Here is an 18,264-nt window from a genome sequence, read left to right on the forward strand (position 1 = left end):
TTCTGATATAAATGGTAGGCAGTTTTCTCAATGAAGGATTTTATAATCCCAATAATCACTAACTTAATAATCAGTACTGTTTGCCCAGCCTTATGCAATAGCTTTTGCATTCTCTCATTTAATCTTCTCAACAGTCCCAGGAGGTAGACGACTTTGATTGAATCTCCGCATTTTGCAAATGAGAAAATTGAGGCACATATGTATATGTTTTTTGTTTGTTTTGTTTTGTTTTAGACAGTCTTGCTCTGTTGCCCAGGCTGGAGTGCAGTGGTGTGGTCATAGTCACTGCAACCTCGACCTCCTGGGCTCAAGCGATCCTCCCACCTTAGCCTCCTGAGTAGCTGGGATTGCAGGTGCATGCCACCACCCACTGCGCTCAGCTTGGAGTTGAAGGGACTTTGGAAGATGTAGAAGTGGCATTTGTCAGTGCCTAGATTTAAATCCCAATTGCCCTCCAGAGTCCAAATTCTTAACCATTACGCTCCAGGGCAAAAGTTTGCAAAGGCTCTGGCACTATAGAAAGATGAGCTTTGGGTGGAGGTAGGGGCCAAATCAGAGGGCCCTGATAGACGACAGTGGGGACTCTGCCTGTCAGTCCAGAGCAATGGGAAGCCGAGGGCAGGTTCTCGCAGGACGGATAGGCAGTACTCTTTGAAGATGCTTGTGGCTGCTGAGCCGAGAGTGGAGTGGAGGGAGGCTGAGATCGGGGAGGAGGTTGCTGCCAAGATCCAGGCCAGGAATGTTGGAAGACTCTGGGCTGGGGGCCATGGGGTGGGGATAAGTGGTTCTATTTGATACATAATTAGGAAATCGTGTTTGCTGAAGATCCGCAGGAGAAGGGTAAAAGGAGTTTCTGGGAGAAAGAAAGACAGCGTTGAGATAGTACGCAGGGTCATCACCAGGCACCAACGAGGATAAGGGGTCAAGCTCTGGACATGGAAGTCACGAGCCTGGCACCGGATTCGGGGGACGGCCGGGAGCCAGGGCGGAGCTCGTCGCTGCCAAGCTCAGAGTCAGCCCATCCCCCGCCACCCAGAGCACGTCGGCGCTAGGACCTGGCGACTGCCTTCGACCCAGAGGGCGCCCGTCGAGGCACGCATGCGCGCTGTTCCGGCGGGCGTTGTCGTGGCGCAGGGGGCGGGACCAGAGGCGGTCACGTGAGGGGCTCTGGGCTACCGGGTCACGTGACGGAGGCACCGATCAGCTGATGCCGGAGGGTTTGAAGCCGCGCCGCGAGGGAGCGAGGTCGCAGTGACAGCGGCGGGCGATCGGACCCAGGCTGCCCCGCGGTACCCGCCTGCGTCGTGCGCACCCGCCCCAGCATGACAGACCCGGCGGGTCCGCGCGGCTCAGGTGAGGGCGCGGGCGGCACCGTGGGGCCCGGAACTCAGGCGGGCAGGCTGCTTCTCCGACCTGGGGCGGCGGAGCTCCCAGTCTCTTTTTTTCTAAGCTCCAGCGCTGACTTTTCAGCCTCCCCACGGTGGAGAAATGGGCAGACGGCTCCTAGAACTTGGGCGGCGGGTGGGCACCAGCCTCTCCGATTCTCCCTCCTGAAGCCAGGCTCTGCTGGGTTCCCAAACTCTAGCAGCGATCGCGCCGGGCCGCCAGCTTCTCCCTTTGGGGCGGCGAGGTTCCTGGGATTTCCACTGGGAGCCTAGGTTCCGATTGCTCAACTTCGGCTGGAACTCAGACAGCGGGCACCAGCTTCTCCAACCCGCGCGTGAGACTCCCAGCCTTCCCCTCCCGATTCCAAGCGACAAATGCTCAGCTACCCTAAACTCAAGCGGGGAGAGCTGGAGGGATTGCTCCCAGGAGATTAACTCAGTTTTAGCTTTGCAAACCTGGGGAAGCGCAGCCTTCTTAAATTCGGGCTTCCAGCCAATTCTGATGCCACCCCTTCTCGGGGAGGCTAGAGGAAGACCCCTTGTGTTAGCTTCCCCTTCTGGAGCTAGCTGGGGACCCCTACCTGATAGGTGTCCCGGGGTCCCAGCTAGTAGGGTCTGGGGTGGGTTAGCTGTAATCTCAGCTCTGTAGGCGGGCCCTGCTCTCTGACTTTGTGGTAAACAGCCACAGCAGCATCCCATTACAAAGGGAGGGGCCGGGAACTTGTCCCTCTCTGCATGGGAGGTTCTGACAGTGCACACATTTATCCTGACAGCTTTGCTAGGCAGGGGGCCAGGCCCTAGAAAGCACATCCCCATGGGGGTGTGACAGGGACAGTTCTGGGCTACTGTGACCGGTTTGGACTCCAGCAGTTGCTGAAACCTTAGATCTCACAGTTAGGCTGGAAAAAAAATAAAATAGTGATTAGAACAGCTTGTGTTTGTGGAAGAGGTTGTGTCTCACTGAATTCTCAGAGCAGCTTCAGGATCTCAACCTCAGGGCTCAGGGGGAGGGTGGACTTTGTTTTTGAGACTTTTTTGTTGTTGTTACCCGGGCTGTAGTGCAGTGGCATAATCCTAGCTCATTGTAACATTGAACTCCTGGGTTCAAGTGACCTCCCAACTCAGCCTCCCAGGTAGAAGGAGTCCCAGCTACTAACTACGGGCATGAGCCGTCACCACACCTGACTATTTAAATTTTTTTTTTTTTTTTTTTTTTTTTTTTTGTAGAGAGGGAGGTCTCGCTGTATAACCTAGGCTGGTCTCAAACTCTGGGCTCAAGCAATCATCCCACCTTGGCCTCCCAAAGCCGTTGGGATAACAGGATGAGCCACTGAGCCCAGCCAAGGGGTAGCCTTTATAAAATTTCCACTCTTCAAATGAGGAGATGGAGGCTCAGGGTGGTACCTGGAGTCACCCTACTGGAAAGTGGCAGGTCTAGGATTTGATGCTAGGGCTGCATGATTTCCAGGAGCTAGTGCTTTTCAGGGAGATAAAATGAGTCTTTAGCAAATGTGTTCCATTATTATTACTTACATTGTCAATTCCCCCTTCTCCAGGTCTTTGGCTTCTGAGAGTGTCAGCTGATAGGCCAGGTTATAATGAACCCAGAGGTCATCTTTTGGGTATCTGTCCAGACAAACCTAGAATACAGGCTGAGTTCTATGCTCATGTCTGGAACCTGGAGCTGGGATGAGCCCAGGAGCCTTGGATGCCCAGTGAAAAGCCGGTGGGAGCAGTTCATTCTCTCCCCACAGATCAGTAACGAGAACATTGATGAAACGTTCTGACGTTCACCATGGACCGGCCCCTGTGATCAATGCTTCATAAGCATCCAGTCCTTAGCGTTCCCATGAGACATGATTACTACCCCATTTTGCAGATGAGGAAACTGAGACTCAGAGAGCTGGTGAGCAGGAGGGTCAGGAATCAGCCCAGGCCCTGTACCTCCTGAACCCCAGCTCATAACCTCTGAGCAGGACTGGCGCATAGATACAGACAACGTTGCAGGTTTTCTGGTTTTCTTTAGACCTCTCAGAACTCTTCCTTGGCAGGAGCATGGGGACATGAAGATAGGGTGTGTGCTGCCTTCCTGGTTGGATAAAGGGGAAAAGGGGAGTTGCCCAGCCCTCACCCCAGCACCCTCTCCTATTCCCACAGAGACCGAGCGGCTTCTGACCCCCAACCCCGGGTATGGGACCCAGGTGGGGCCTTCGCCGGCCCCTCCGACACCCCCAGAAGAGGAAGACCTTCGCCGTCGTCTCAAATACTTTTTCATGAGTCCCTGCGACAAGTTTCGAGCCAAGGGCCGCAAGCCCTGCAAGCTGATGCTGCAGGTGGTCAAGATCCTGGTGGTCACGGTGCAGGTGAGGACAGCCAAGCAGGGGCCCCAGCCGAAGGCCACCTGTGGCTGCTGTGCTTCTTGAAGAAGCGTCTTAAAGCAGCACTTTGGGAGGCTGAGGCCGGTAATCACTTGAGGCTGGGAGTTCAAGACCAGTCTGGCCAGCATGATGAAACCCCATCTCTACTAAAAATACAAAAAAAATTAGCCATGCATGGTGGCAGGTGCCTATAATCCCAGCTACTTGGGAGGCCGAGGCAGGAGAATCGCTTGAACTGGGAGGTGGAGGTTGCCGTGAGCTGAAATCATGCCACTGCACTCCAGCCTGGGCAACAGAGCAAGACTCTGTCTCAAAAAAAAAAAAAAAAAAAAGCTACCTCTGAGGCTCAGAGAGGTTAAGAGACTTGTCCAAAGTCACACAGCAACAGAACATTGGCAGCTGGGATTTGAACCCAGGCAGTCTGACACCATGTTGACCCACTGGCTGCACAGACAGTTGGCTCTCCCTTCCCCATGCCAGACCCTGTGCTGGGCTCTGGGAGCCCCAAGATGAATCAGACCCAGCCACTGCTCTAAGTGCTTGCTTCAGGTCTTGGGCTGACTTTAGCGTGTCACCATGCCTCTAATTTTCCCTCGGAAAAGGGACCCAATTGGCCAGGCATGGTGGCTCATGCCTATAATCCCAGCACTTTGGGAGGCTGAGGTGGACGGATCATTTGAGGCCAGGAGTTTCAGACAGCCTGGCCAACATTGCAAAGCCCCGTCTCTACTGCAAATACAAAAATTAGCTGGGTGTGATGGCAGGTGCCTGTAACTCAGCTACTCAGGAGGCCGAGACAGGAGAATTTCTTGAACCTGGGAGGTGAAGGTTGTAGTGAGCTGAGATCATACCACAGCACTCCAGCTTGGGCAACAGAGTGAGACTCTGTCTCAAAAAAAGAAAAGAAAAGAAAAGAAAAGGCTGGGTACAGTGGCTCACACCTGTAATCCTAGCACTTTGGGAGGCTGAGGCGGGCGGATCATGAGGTCAGGAGATCGAGACCATCCTGGCTAACACGGTGAAACCCTGCCTCTACTGAAAATACAGAAGATAAGCTGGGTGTGGTGGCAGGTGCCTGCAGTCCCAGCTACTCGGGAGGCTGAGGCAGGAGAATGGTGAGAACCCGGGAGGCGGAGCTTGCAGTAAGCCGAAATCATGCCACTGCACTGCAGCCTGGGCGAGAGAGCGAGACTCCATCTCAAAAAAAAAAAAAAAAAAAAGAAAGAAAAGAAAAGGAATCCAGTCATGGTACTTACCCTGAAAGTTTGGGTTTAACACAGAATCCGACATCCAGTAAACATTTAATGGACATTAGTCCCTGCAGTGATATATATGAGTGCCCATCCTGTGATGTATGGGGGAGGACACAGTGGTCGGCGTGACATGGAGCTTATGCCAGGAGTTGGGGTGAAATTAAAGCAAAGAAATGCACAAGTGAAATCCGTGTCTGTGGCCCAAGTTAGCAGGGCCCTGCCCCCACCAGTGGACATCTCTAGGGCCCTCCCTGTCCTCTTCCTCTGCCTATGCCCCAAGGGAGATATCCCCCAATCCCCATCCTAGCCATGCCAACCTCCGCTACCCTCTCCCCAGCTCATCCTGTTTGGGCTCAGTAATCAGCTGGCTGTGACATTCCGGGAAGAGAACACCATTGCCTTCCGACACCTCTTCCTGCTGGGCTACTCGGACGGGGCGGATGACACCTTCGCAGCCTACACGCAGGAGCAGCTGTACCAGGCCATCTTCCATGCTGTGGACCAGGTGCTGGTGGGCGGGCAGGTGCAGGTGGGTGGGCAGGTGCAGGTGGGCGGGCAGGTGCAGGTGCGCAGGCTGCAGAGAGTGGGCCGGACTCACAGGCCCTCCCCTTCTCTGCCCACAGTACCTGGCGTTGCCTGACGTGTCACTGGGCCGGTATGCGTATGTCCATGGCGGGGGTGACCCTTGGACCAATGGCTCAGGGCTTGCTCTCTGCCAGCGGTACTACCACCGAGGCCATGTGGACCCGGCCAACGACACATTTGACATTGATCCAATGGTGGTTACTGGTGAGTGGGCAGGGTGGGGCTTCACTCTTTGGGGCCTGAGCTGCTGGGATTAAAATCAACAGCTGTGGCTGGGCACGGTGGCTCACGCCTATACCAGCACTTTGGGAGGCTGAGGAGGGAGGACTGCTTGAGGCCCGGAGTTTGAGACCAGCCTGGGCAACGTAGGAAAGCCTTGTCTCTACGTACAAAAAAATTAGCCGGGCGTGGTGGCGTGCCCCTGTGGTCCCAGCTACTCAGGAGGCTGAGGCAGGAGGATCACGAGTGCGGGAGATTGAGGCTGCAGTAAGCTATGATCATGCCACTGTACTCCACACTGGGTGACAGAGTGAGACCCTGTCTCAAAAAAAAAAAAAAAAAAAAAAGAGAAAAAAAAAGTATGCTTAGTGTGAATGTGACTCTTGCCACGTAGAAAGCACCAGGTGTTATTTCTTAATATGGTTCATTCAGTAAATAGCCGCGGTCCCAGAGAGTGTCAGGCCTGTAGGAATGACCCAGCCCTGGGGAAGCACAGGAAAGCAGGCCACTGGGGACTCCGGGGAGACCAGCCTGGCCTCCCCTGCCCCCTGAGGCCCTTCCCTGACTCCCTGTCCTCAGACTGCATCCAGGTGGATCCCCCCGAGCGGCCCCCTCCGTCCCCCAGTGACGATCTCGCCCTCTTGGAAGGCAGCTCCAGTTACAAGAACCTCACGCTCAAATTCCACAAGTACTGCCTGCTGGCTCGAGGGGGGCCCAGGGTGGGGGAGGCAGCACACTAGGCACTCTCACCCCAGTAGCTACTTCCCTAAGGTGGGACAGGGCCCCCCGCCTGCGCTGGCACCTGCTGGGTGAGCACTTCCCCTACCAGCTGCAGAGTCAGCACGTGGCAGGGGCGCTGGCACTTGGGGCCGGAAAGGACCCGAAGGCGCCCCTGCCCCTCACCCAAGCCTCCTGCCTAGGCTGGTCAATGTCACCATCCACTTCCGACTGAAGACCATTAACCTCCAGAGCCTCATCAATAATGAGATCCCGGACTGCTATACCTTCAGCGTCCTGGTGAGGCCCCCCAGGGACCCACAGGGCTCCTGAGTTCCAGGGCAGGGACCTGGTCAGGGAGTGTCTTGGAAGCACTGGCCAAGGGCAAGCGTGTGGGTGATGAGGGAGGGAGCCCGGGGTCTGTCAGGCCACCTGTCATGTGGACCTTGGGGTTTGGGGCTGCCAAGGTTTACTCTGCCCCCAACTGGCCCCCACAGATCACGTTTGACAACAAAGCACACAGTGGGCGGATCCCCATCAGCCTGGAGACCCAGGCCCACATCCAGGAGTGTAAGCACCCCAGTGTCTTCCGGCACGGTGAGCCCCTGAGCCCCAGACCAGCGCTGACCAGGGGCCCTGGCCTGTCCTGGGATTCCCCAAGCCCCAGAGCAGCGCTGCCTGGGGCCCTGACCTCCCTAGGAATCCTCTGAGCCTCAGATCAGCACAGATCAGGGACCCTGTCCTGTCCTGGGATCCTCCAAGCCCCAGACCAGTGCTGACCGGGGTTCTTGACTCACCCCAAGCAAGCCCTGAGCCCCACTGACCAACCAAAACCAGCCGTGCAGCCCCCTAGGTCTCCAGCCTGGCCTGGCACCAGCACTGGCCTCCCAAGGCTCCATGCTACCCTTGGCCCTACCCACTGTGCCCTCCCCACAGGAGACAACAGCTTCCGGCTCCTGTTTGACGTGGTGGTCATCCTCACTTGCTCCCTGTCCTTCCTCCTCTGCGCCCGCTCGCTCCTTCGAGGCTTCCTGCTGCAGAACGTGAGGCTCCTGCGTCACGTGTGCCGGTGTCCTCCCCGCCTCGCCCTGGGGCGATAAAAGCCAGGGCTTCGAGGGTCCTGTGCCTGGTCAGGCGCTCACCCCACCTGCCTTCTGCAGGAGTTTGTGGGGTTCATGTGGCGGCAGCGGAGACGGGTCATCAGCCTGTGGGAGCGGCTGGAATTTGTCAATGGCTGGTACATCCTGCTGGTCACCAGCGATGTGCTCACCATCTCGGGCACCATCATGAAGATTGGCATCGAGGCCAAGGTACGTCCTGCCCACACCCTGGGCCCCAGGTCCCATCCCTGCTGTCAGTGCCTATCCAGGGCTATATCCTCCTCCAGGCCCTCCAAAGGAAGGGCTGGGCCAGGTAGGTTGATGCAGCTCCCACCTGCAGAACTTGGCGAGCTACGACGTCTGCAGCATCCTCCTGGGCACCTCGACGCTGCTGGTGTGGGTGGGCGTGATCCGCTACCTGACCTTCTTCCACAACTACAACGTGAGCTTTTCGCACGCGGCTGGGCCTTCCGCATGGTTACCCCACACCCTCCAAATAAATCCCTACACAGCCAGCACTCACCAGCCCCGACCAATGACCGCTTGCAAGCCGCCGCCTCATACCTGCCCACACCAGATATATCTGTCGCTGTACCTGGGCGGGGCCCCGGGAGCCTGCTCCTGTGTGCCCACCCTGCTGAGTCCAGCCATGTGGTGCCCTCAGACCCCCTCAGACACGGCCACAACCCCTCTAGGCACCCACTGGCTCCCATGGCCACACCTGCTGTGCCCTCGGCAAGGCCCTGCCCCTCTCACCCCCATCTGGGTGCCCACAGCTGACCTGAGTTGTGACCACACCCTCAACAAGGCTCCCTCTGCCCCAACCCAGATCCTCATCGCCACACTGCGGGTGGCCCTGCCCAGCGTCATGCGCTTCTGCTGCTGCGTCGCCGTCATCTACCTGGGCTACTGCTTCTGTGGCTGGATCGTGCTGGGACCCTATCATGTGAAGGTACGTCTAACCCCTGATGTCCCTGACATCGACCCCGTGACCTTGTCATTGCCACTGTGACCCCCAGATGACCCCTCGGTGACTGCTGGGAGTCTGTCCACTGTCCCCTGTGGTCCTTGGTGACCCTGAAACTGACCCTGTGTCACAGTTGCTGATGACCCTAGTTCGACCTGGATTACTCCCCTTCTGCTCTATCTACCCAGACCCTAGGTCGGCCCTGTGTCCCTGTCATTGACCTTGGGACCTGGCCATTCACATGGTGACCCCAGCCTGGGACCTGGCTATTCGCATGGGACCCTGGCCTGGGACGTGACCATTCACATAGTGACCCCAGCCTGGGACGTGGCCATTCACATGGTGACCCCAGCCTGGGACCCAGCCACTCACAAGGTGACCCCAGCCTGGGACTCGGCCATTCACGTGGGACCCCAGCCTGACCCCAGCCCCCGGCTCCTGGCCATGCCTTGGCTCCCTCTGACCCCGCCGCCCTTCTGACAGTTCCGCTCGCTCTCCATGGTGTCCGAGTGCCTGTTCTCACTCATCAACGGGGATGACATGTTCGTGACGTTCGCCGCCATGCAGGCTCAGCAGGGCCGCAGCAGCCTGGTGTGGCTCTTCTCCCAGCTCTACCTGTACTCCTTCATCAGCCTCTTCATCTACATGGTGCTCAGCCTCTTCATTGCGCTCATCACTGGTGCCTACGACACCATCAAGGTTAGCCGCACGCGCCCAGCCCCCAGCTCAGGCTCTGGGTCCCCTGGAGTTTGCCATGAGGGCGTCTTGGGGACACCGCGGGGTGAGCAGAGAAGACCCCAGGAGAGAATATGGGAGACTCTATGAAACCAAAAAGAGGGTGGTTCGGAATTTGGGAGCGCAGGGGGAGCTGATGGCATCTCAGCATTGTCAAGGCGGGCTTGGGCCAGGAGGGGGCCTGAGTCTGCCTTTACCAACAGGGCAACCGACTCATAGAGTTTATTTATTTGTTTATTTGAGACAGAGTCTGGCTCTGTCACCCAGGGTAGAGTGCAGTGGTGCGATCTTGACTCACTGTAACTTCCACCTCCCGGGTTCAAGTAATTCTGTCGCAGCCTCCTGAGTAGCTGGGATTACAGGCACATGCCACCATGTCCAGCTAATTTATATATATATATATATATATATATATATATTTTTTTTTTTTTTTTTTTGAGACAGAGTCTCACTGTGTCGCCCAGGTTGGAGTGCAGTGGCATGATCTCGGCTCACTGCAAGCTCTGCCTCCCGGGTTCACGCCATTCTCCTGCCTCAGCCTCCCGAGTAGCTGGGACTACAGGCGCCCGCCACCACGCCCGGCTAGTTTTTTGTATTTTTAGTAGAGACGAGGTTTCACCATGTTAGCCAGGATGGTCTCAATCTCCTGACCTCGTGATCCACCCGCCTCGGCCTCCCAAAGTGCTGGGATTACAGGCTTGAGCCACTGCGCCCCGCCAATTTTTATATTTTTAGTAGAGATGGGATTTCACCGTATTGGTAAGGCTGGTCTCAAACTCCTGACCTCAGGTGATCTACTGCCTCCAAAGTGCTGGGATTACAGGCATAAGCCACCATGCCCGGCCTATTTATTTTATTATTATTGTATTATTCTTTATTTTATTAGAGATAAGGGTCTCACTATGTTACTCAGGCTGGTTTTAAACTCCTGAGGTCAAGCGATCCTCCCACTTCAGCCCCCAAAACACTGGGATTACCAGCATAAGCCACCACACCCAGCCAAGTTTTTTTTTTTTTTTTTTTTTTAATGGAATCTTACTCTGTGGCCCAGGCTGGAGTGCAATGGCATGAACTCGGCTCCCTGCAACCCCGCCTCCTGAGTTCAAGCGATTCTCGTGCCTTAGCCTCCTGAGTAGCTGGGATTACTTGCACATGCCACCACACCTGGCTAATTTTTGTATCTTTACTAGAGATGGGGTTTCACCACGTTGGCCAGGCTGGTCTCGAGCTCCTGACCTCAGGTGATCCACCTGCCTTGGCCTCCCAAGGTGCTGGGATTACAGGCATGAGCCACTGCACCCGGCTAAGTCATAAGAGTTTCAATGACCTTGTCATTGACCCTGGGACCTTGCTATTAACATGGTGACCCTCAGTTGGCCCCATTCCTACAGCTGACCTCTAAAACCCCCACCCTGACCCCAGCCCCCAGCCATGCCCCTGACTCCCTCTGACCCCGCCCAAGGTTAGCTTCTTTATGTATTTATTTATTTTGAGATGGAGTCTCACTCTGTTGCCCAGGCTGGAATGCAATGATGCAGTCTCAGCTCACTGCAACCTCTGCCTCCCCGGTTCAAGCGATTCTCCTGCCTCAGCCTCCTGAGTAGCTGGGATCACAGGCGCCCGCCACCATGCCTGGCTAATTTTTGTATTTTTAGTAGAGATGGGGTTTTGCCATATTGGCCAGGCTGGTCTCAAACTCCTGACCTCAGGTGATCCACCCCCCTCAGCCTCCCAAAGTGCTGGGATTACAGGCGTGAGCCACCGTGCCTGGCCCAGGTTAGCTTCTAAGCAGTAAAAGTGGGCTCAACCCAGGACTGTCTGATTCCAGAAGCCATGCTCCTAACCCCTCTGTCCTCTGTTTAGTAGGGTGGCTGGGAACAGTGGTTTCCTTGCAAGCTGCAAGGGTCAGGGGACACAGCAGGATGCGGAAGTGGCAGGTAGACAGGATTCTTTCAGCAAATATATCCAAGGGCCAAGATCTGTGCTGGGTTCTGGGCATCGAGGAAAATCAGGTGTGCATGATCTGTCCAAGGCCTGTGGGCAAGGATGGCACAGGAACAGACATCCCATGACCAATGACCTACTTGTAACAGGTATGATGGAAGAGTGGAAGGTTACAGAGGGACTCCTGCTTTAGATTGGTATGAGAGTGGGTCCAGGAGAGCTTCTCGAATGTTCTATCCATCACTAGTCTCTAGCCCCATGCAGCTATTTAAATTTTGATTTTAATTCCGGCTGGGCACGGTGACTCACGCCTGTAATCCCAGCCCTTTGGGAGGCCAAGAGGGGGGTGAATCACCTGAGGTCAGGAGTTCAAGACCAGCCTGGCCAACATGGCAAAACCCCATCTCTACTAAAAATAACAAAAAATTAGCCGGACGTGGTGGCACGCACCTGTAATCCCAGTTACTCCCGAAGTTGAGGCAGTAGAATTGCCTGAACCGGGGACGTAGAGGTTGCAGTGAGCCGAGATCAAGTCACTGCACTCCAACCTGGGTGACAGAGCAAGACTCTGCTTTGAAAACAAAACAAGGCCGGGCGCGGTGGCTCACGCCTGTAATCCCAGCACTTTGGGAGGCCGAGGCGGGCGGATCACAAGGTCAGGAGATCGAGACCACGGTGAAACCCCGTCTCTACTAAAAATACAAAAAATTAGCCGGGCGCGGTGGCGGGCGCCTGTAGTCCCAGCTACTCAGGAGGCTGAGGCAGGAGAATGGCGTAAACCCAGGAGGCGGAGCTTGCAGTGAGCCGAGATCGCGCCACTGCACTCCAGCCTGGGCGACAGAGCGAGACTCCGTCTCAAAAAACAAAAAACAAAAACAAAAAAAAGAAAACAAAACAAAACAATTGTTTAAAAATTTTAATTCAAATGAAGCACAATTGCAAATTCAGCCCCTGACTCGCACCATCGTGTATCCAGTCCTCAAAAGCCAGTGTGGCTGGTGGCTGCCATATTGGACAGCATAGATATTGAACACTTCCATCGTCTCTAGACCAAAGAGTTGGGAGCCCAGGGGCAGTGCACCCAGGGGGAAGGAATAGCTAAAGCAAAGGTCTAGTAGCCTGAAAAAACTTGGAGAAAAGATGGTCCCTCCATGAGGCTGAGTGAGAGTAAGGAAACCTTGGCTGGTCCCCTGCCACATCCAATGTCACCAGCAGATGGGTACACCCCCTTTTCCCAGGCATGGATTCAGCTGTCCCACAGACATTCACTCAGGCCCTTGGAGCTACTTCCTGTCTTGCCTTAGCACATAGACATCACACACAGGCATCCACTCTGGTGGGCAGATTCAGGTCCTGCTCCCACGGCTGTGCTTAGTGTGCATCCAGCTCTCTCAATAGATGGTTTCTGACCACCGAGGTCGTGTCAGCCCTGGCTCTAGGTCTCCAGCTGCTGGGCCCATAGCAGAGGGCACCAGACTGGCAAAGACACAGCTTGCATCCACGTTCAGGGGTCAGGGAAGGTCTCTCTCTGCAAGCAAACTATGGAACAACGGGTGGAGCAGGCACAGCAAGTGCAAAGGCCTGGAGGTGGGAAGCGATGCAGATATGGCTGGAGGGGAGGGCGGACTTCAAGGGCCTTGGAGGTTGGGAGCCACTTTCAGGCTGAGCCTCCCAGCTTCTCTCCCCAGCATCCTGGCGGCGCAGGCGCAGAGGAGAGCGAGCTGCAGGCCTACATCGCACAGTGCCAGGACAGTCCCACCTCTGGCAAGTTCCGCCGCGGGAGCGGCTCAGCCTGCAGCCTTCTCTGCTGCTGCGGAAGGTTCGAGTCCCGAGTCTGGCCCATTCAGATTGGGGGTTAGGGACTGGGGAAAGGGGAGCAAGCCAGAGAAAACTGACGCCCCTCATCCCTGCTTCCCTCCTCCAGGGACCCCTCGGAGGAGCATTCGCTGCTGGTGAATTGATTCGACCTGACTGCCATTGGACCATAGGCCTTGGACTGCGGAGACCCCCGCCCCCCACCCCGCTTATTTATTTTTAGGGTTTGCTTTTAAGGATCGGCTCCCTGTCGCGCCCGAGGAGGGCCTGGACCTTTCGTGTCGGACCTTTGGGGGCGGGGAGACAGGCTGGGGAGGGTGTTGAATAAAAGGGAAAATAAATGTGTCGTTTTCATTTTTAGCGGGAGGAGCAGTCCTTGCGTTAAGCGGTGTGAGGCCCTTTAAGGCCTCATTCAGCCGCACTCAGCATGGCGGCCTCAGTCGGCCTTCCAAGTGTGGCGCGGGTGGGGAGGGGGAGGGCGGGGCGGGACCGCTGTGCGCCTTGTAGTGAATAATTTAAAGGGACCGCGCCTGCGGAGCCGGGCGGAACGCTAGCGGTGTTGGCGCGGAGTGGACCCCGGCTGCCGCCCCTGGGTGAGTCCGGGTTTCCGTTGGCCTCGCAGGGGTGTCCCTTCGAGGGTCATTGGCGAGCCTCCGCTTTCCCACATCTGTCCTCCGATTTCTGTTAACTCTAGACTCTGATGTTCCCATCCCCCCACGTCCCGGCAGGTGTTTCTGCACCGGTAGCCAGGTGTGCCCTGGGGTGAAAGAGGACAGGCCACCCAGGAATTTTCCAAGTAACGACTCGCAGGCTCCGAGATTCCTACCCCCCGGCCCCCGATTTCCCATTAATACTCTAGCGGTGTCAGAAACATCCTCAGCTTCCCAGAAAAATCCCAGTAATGTTCCAGCATCTCTCAGTATCTTCCAAGGAGCCCGCACGCCCTCCCCAGGCCCGCTCTCATAAGCACCCCAGGAATGTGCCCACCCACCTCCTGGTTTTCCCAGCAGTAGTACTGTAATCCTCAGAATCTCTCAGTAACTTTCCAGTGACCCCCCATCCCCACCCACTAATTCCAGCGTCTCTGGTTACGCCTCCCAGCAATGGCGCCACCATCGGTCCCGGAGTCCCAGTGATGCTCCGTGCCATAGAGCCCCCATAACTTCACTACTACGTGATAGTAAATCCCTGGCAAAAACCAGCAGCGCCTTGCAAGCCCACACCACACCAAGCATCCCAGGACTCTTCTGAAACGTGGGTATCAGACGCCTTTGCGGATGCCCCGACAGTAGTCCCGTGCCTCCCAGCTCCTGGGTCTTCCCGGGGGCAGGCTTGGGTCGGGAGCTGGGTATCTAGGTCCCCACCCCCGGACCCCACGGCTTGCGGGCCCCAGTTTTCCTGGGGTGGGGCATTCAGTGTTCGACGGAGTAGGGAGTGCGGCCTGGAGGGTCGGGTGATCAGGCTTGATCAGTCCCGCAGAGGGCAGTGACCCGGGAGGAAGTCACCAGGTGCAGGGGACCGTGCCCAGCGGGGACCTGCCTTCAGGCTGCTGACAGTCGGTGCCAGGTCGGCCTTTGGCCCCGGGGTGGGGTTGGACGGGCGGAGCGTCTGGTAGGCCCTACGCGTAGGCGAAGGGAGCCGGGGACTCGCCTCACCTCCTGGCCTGGGCCGGGAGGTCCGTTTGCTCCATTCCTTAGTCTCGCAGAGCCCCTCTAGCCGCGCCCCTGGCAGGTGGAGACGCTTCACCCCCCCGGGGGCGGGGCTTAAGCTGGGGGCAGGGCTTGAGGCAGGGGAGGGGCGGGCCCAGATTGACGACTTGCACGGATTCCTTCGACTCCTTGATTTCCCAGGACTACGGGCTACCAGATCGGCAGTCCAGCTGGAATCAACCGATGGAGGCTCCGCTGCAAACTGGAATGGTAAGGGGTGGGACGGGGACCGGGTAGGCGCGGGCGTGGGGCGCCACGGGGACTACAACTGCCGGCGTGCTCAGCGCGCATTACATGATCTGGCGAGAACACGCTGCGTCCGCTTGGGCGGAACTACGTTTCCCGGCATGCACTGCGGGCCGCCGGGCCTCAGGGAAGAGTCGCGCCCCCGGGGAGGGAGCAGCACTGGCCCATTCTGCAGATGGAGACATCGAGTCATGGGCTGGCTACTAACTCCTCGGGGGCGAAGGTGGGGGAGAGGGATGGGTTCCAGGACGTCCCGGAGCCCGGGGAAGTCTCGGCGGGACGGATTTGCGGTGCGCAGCCAGTGCCGTTTGTCCCTCAGGTGCTGGGCGTGATGATCGGGGCCGGAGTGGCGGTGGTGGTCACGGCCGTGCTCATCCTCCTGGTGGTGCGGAGGCTGCGAGTGCCAAGTGAGCACCCGAGGGGCCCCTCTTGGGAGGCTGTGTGGTGGGGGAGCCCAAATGCCCGGGTCCCGAGGCGGCAGAGATGGGGATTTGCTGGCGTCTGTTCGCGGTACCCCAGCTCTAGCAGGGTGGAGTCTGCACAGAGCTCGGAGTGCCCCTGTCCCCACCTATCCCCAGAAACCCCAGCCCCGGATGGCCCCCGGTATCGGTTCCGGAAGAGGGACAAAGTGCTGTTCTATGGCCGGAAGATTATGCGGAAGGTGAGTCCGTGACCCCTGGGGTCTGCCCTGACCACACAGAGGCCGCGCCCCTTCCCTATTTACACGTCTTAGGCTCCACCACCGCTCCTTCCTTGATGGAGACCCCCTGGATCCGTCTGCCTCTCCCCCAGGGTCTGAATTAGCAACTGACCCATCCCGCCTTCATTCTTCCAGGTGTCACAATCCACGTCCTCCCTCGTGGATACCTCTGTCTCCGCCACTTCCCGGCCACGCATGAAGAAGAAACTGAAGATGCTCAACATTGCCAAGAAGTAAGGCTGTGCTGGGTGTGACCTGGTATTAGGGGTTATGTCAGGGGCCTTTTGAGTAATCAACCCACACCAAAGTGTTGTGGAAGTCTTCCCATATTGGCTGGGCGCCGTGGCTCACGCCTGTAATTCCCAGCACTTTGGGAGGCTGAGGCGGGCAGATCACCTGAGGTCAGGAGTTTGAGACCAGCCTGGCCAACATGGCGAAACCTCATCTCTACTAAAAATAAAAAAATTAGTTGGGTGTGGTGGCATGGACCTGTAATCCCAGTTACTCAGAAGGCTGAGACAGGAGAATCACTTGAACCTTGGAGGTAGAGGTTGCAGTGAGCTAAGATCACGCCACTGCACTCCAGCCTGGGCAATAGAGTGAGACTCTGTCTTAAAAAAAAAAAAAAAGAGGCCGGGCGCGGTGGCTCACGCCTGTAATCCCAGCACTTTGGGAGGCCGAGGCGGGCGGATCACAAGGTCAGGAGATCGAGACCATCCTGGCTAACACTGTGAAATCCCGTCTCTACTAAAAATGCAAAAAATTAGCCGGGCGAGGCGGCGGGCGCCTGTAGTCCCAGCTACTCGGGAGGCTGAGGCAGGAGAATGGCGTGAACCCGGGAGGCGGAGCTTGCAGTGAGCCGAGATCGCGCCACTGCACTCCAGTCTGGGCGACTAAGCGAGACTCTGTCTCAGAAAAAAAAAAAAAAAAAGAACGTCTTCCTGTTTCAGAGGGATATCTCTGGACTCTCCTCTGAGGGGCTATCTCAGAGCTCTTCCACACCAGACACGCTGTCTCTAGGGTCTCTCTTCCCTGAGGGCTACCTCAGTGATGTTCTCCTTCCACTGGGGTATCTGAGCTATTTGTTCCCAAGTCAGTATCTCAGAGGTCTTGCTATATATTTAGTGGGGGAGTCTACATCAGGGGTCTCCACGTAAGTTATTTCATGAGTCTCCTCACATGAGTGGTTTTCTTCCAGGGTACTTCACTAGGTAACTGTGTTTCTATGATCTCCTAAAGGGGCTGTCTGCAGCCTCCAGCCTCTCTTCTCCAGCGGTTATCTCAGGCATCTCTCTACATCAGAAGGCATCAATCCTGTGTTATGGACCTTGGAGTTCTTCCCACACTGAGGAGGCTGTTTCAGGAGTTTCTGTTCCCTAGGGGCTCTTAGGAATTTTCTTGCACTAGAAATATAGGAAGGATGCATCAGAGATCCCTGTTGGCAGCAAGGAGCTATCTCAGGGTCTGTGAGAAAGGCTCTCCAACTCTCTTTGCAAGTTGAGTGCTGGCTCTGGGATCCCCTTATGTCATGGAGTGTACCTGGAGGTCTGCCTCAAGGGTTTCTTCACACCAGGGCTCTCCATGATCAATAGTCCTGCAATGGCAGGCTTTTCTTTCTTTTCTTTTTTTTTCTTTTTTTTTTTTGAGACGGAGTCTCGCTCTGTCGCCAGGTTAGAGTACAGTGGCGCAATCTCGGCTCACTGCAACCTCTGCCTCCCAGGTTCAAAAGATTCTCCTGCTTCAGTCTCCAGCGTAGCTGGGACTACAGGCGCACGCCACCATGCCCAGCTAATTTTTGCATTTTTGGTAGAGATGGGATTTCACCATGTTGGCCAGGATGGTCTCGATCTCTTGACCTTGTGATCCATCTGCCTCAGCTTTCCAAAGTGCTGGGATTACAGGCATGAGCCACTGCGCCTGGCCAATGGCAGGGCTTTCTATGAGTTGAGTAGAAGGGCTATCTCGAAGTTCCCTATGATCAGTTGAGGGTCCATATCTCAGGTTTCTCCACATCACAGGAGCTGTCTCTAGTGTCTGCATACTCTTCAGGGACTACCCTGATGTCTTCATGATTGTCAGGGGGCTATCTCAGCTTTCCGTGACCTAGGGAAGAGTTAGCTCAAGGTATCCCTGATCAGAAAAGGAATAATAATATAATAATAATTATTATTATTATATTATAATAATATAATAATTAATAATTAATAATTAATATTAATAATTAATAATTATAATAATAATTATTATTATTATTTTGGAGACAGGATCACACTCTGTTGTTCGGGCTAGAGTGCAGTGGCACAGTCACAGCACACTGCAGCCTTGACCTCCTGGGCTCAAGAGATCGCTCCTGCCTCAGCGTCTTAAGTAACTGAGACCGCGGGCATGCACCACCATGCCTGGCTAATTTTTAAATGTTTTGTAGAGATGGGGGGGTCTCGCTGTGTTGCCTAGGCTGGTCTTGAACTCCTGGCCTCAAGCAATCCTCCCGCCTCGGCCTCCCAAAGTGCT

At 56.0% G+C, this 18,264-nt stretch overlaps 2 protein-coding genes across 9 annotated transcripts in view; both read left to right on the forward strand.

Annotated features, from left to right (window-relative positions):
• Nucleotides 1-1,194: 1,194 nt before the first annotated feature.
• LOC105484467 (mucolipin TRP cation channel 1) lies at nt 1,195-13,452 on the forward strand. 2 transcript variants are annotated; one of them, XM_011746111.3, is made up of 14 exons: nt 1,195-1,353; nt 3,543-3,748; nt 5,354-5,521; nt 5,640-5,805; nt 6,400-6,508; nt 6,741-6,837; nt 7,035-7,134; nt 7,474-7,580; nt 7,698-7,847; nt 7,978-8,079; nt 8,467-8,589; nt 9,088-9,303; nt 12,972-13,102; nt 13,208-13,452. In XM_011746111.3, exons 1-14 carry the CDS (start codon nt 1,323-1,325, stop codon nt 13,242-13,244), a joined length of 1,743 nt encoding a protein of 580 aa, XP_011744413.1. In that variant the 5' UTR covers nt 1,195-1,322; the 3' UTR covers nt 13,245-13,452. The 2 variants fall into 2 exon arrangements, with proteins under 2 accessions (XP_011744413.1, XP_070942643.1); XM_071086542.1 differs by lacking the exon at nt 1,195-1,353 and adding an exon at nt 1,704-1,720.
• Nucleotides 13,453-13,615: 163 nt separating this feature from the next.
• Nucleotides 13,616-18,264, forward strand: part of LOC105484447 (patatin like phospholipase domain containing 6) — a 28,916-nt gene continuing 24,267 nt past the window's right edge. The window contains exons 1-6 of one of the 7 annotated variants that reach the window (XM_011746071.3): nt 13,616-13,691; nt 14,200-14,352; nt 14,949-15,017; nt 15,373-15,460; nt 15,632-15,714; nt 15,889-15,986. In XM_011746071.3, coding sequence (XP_011744373.1) covers nt 14,991-15,017; nt 15,373-15,460; nt 15,632-15,714; nt 15,889-15,986 — 296 coding nt within the window. In that variant the 5' untranslated portion in view covers nt 13,616-13,691; nt 14,200-14,352; nt 14,949-14,990. Of the gene's footprint in view, nt 13,692-14,177; nt 14,353-14,408; nt 14,665-14,948; nt 15,018-15,155; nt 15,461-15,631; nt 15,715-15,888; nt 15,987-18,264 lie in introns of those variants that run through there. The other 6 variants (XM_011746103.3, XM_024793221.2, XM_011746093.3 and 3 more) reach the window with 6 other exon arrangements.

Source organism: Macaca nemestrina, chromosome 20 (genome assembly GCF_043159975.1).
Source record: "Macaca nemestrina isolate mMacNem1 chromosome 20, mMacNem.hap1, whole genome shotgun sequence".
Lineage (NCBI taxonomy): Eukaryota > Metazoa > Chordata > Mammalia > Primates > Cercopithecidae > Macaca > Macaca nemestrina.

What these genes read in the sequence shown, in the direction of transcription:
- LOC105484467 (XM_011746111.3), top strand. Translation starts at nt 1,323, where the DNA reads ATGACAGACCCGGCGGGTCCGCGCGGCTCAG. An exon ending in TCTTCCATGCTGTGGACCAG is followed by an intron (nt 5,522 to 5,639) that starts GTGCTGGTGGGC and finishes CTCTGCCCACAG; the next exon opens with TACCTGGCGTTGCCTGACGT. An exon ending in AGATTGGCATCGAGGCCAAG is followed by an intron (nt 7,848 to 7,977) that starts GTACGTCCTGCC and finishes TCCCACCTGCAG; the next exon opens with AACTTGGCGAGCTACGACGT.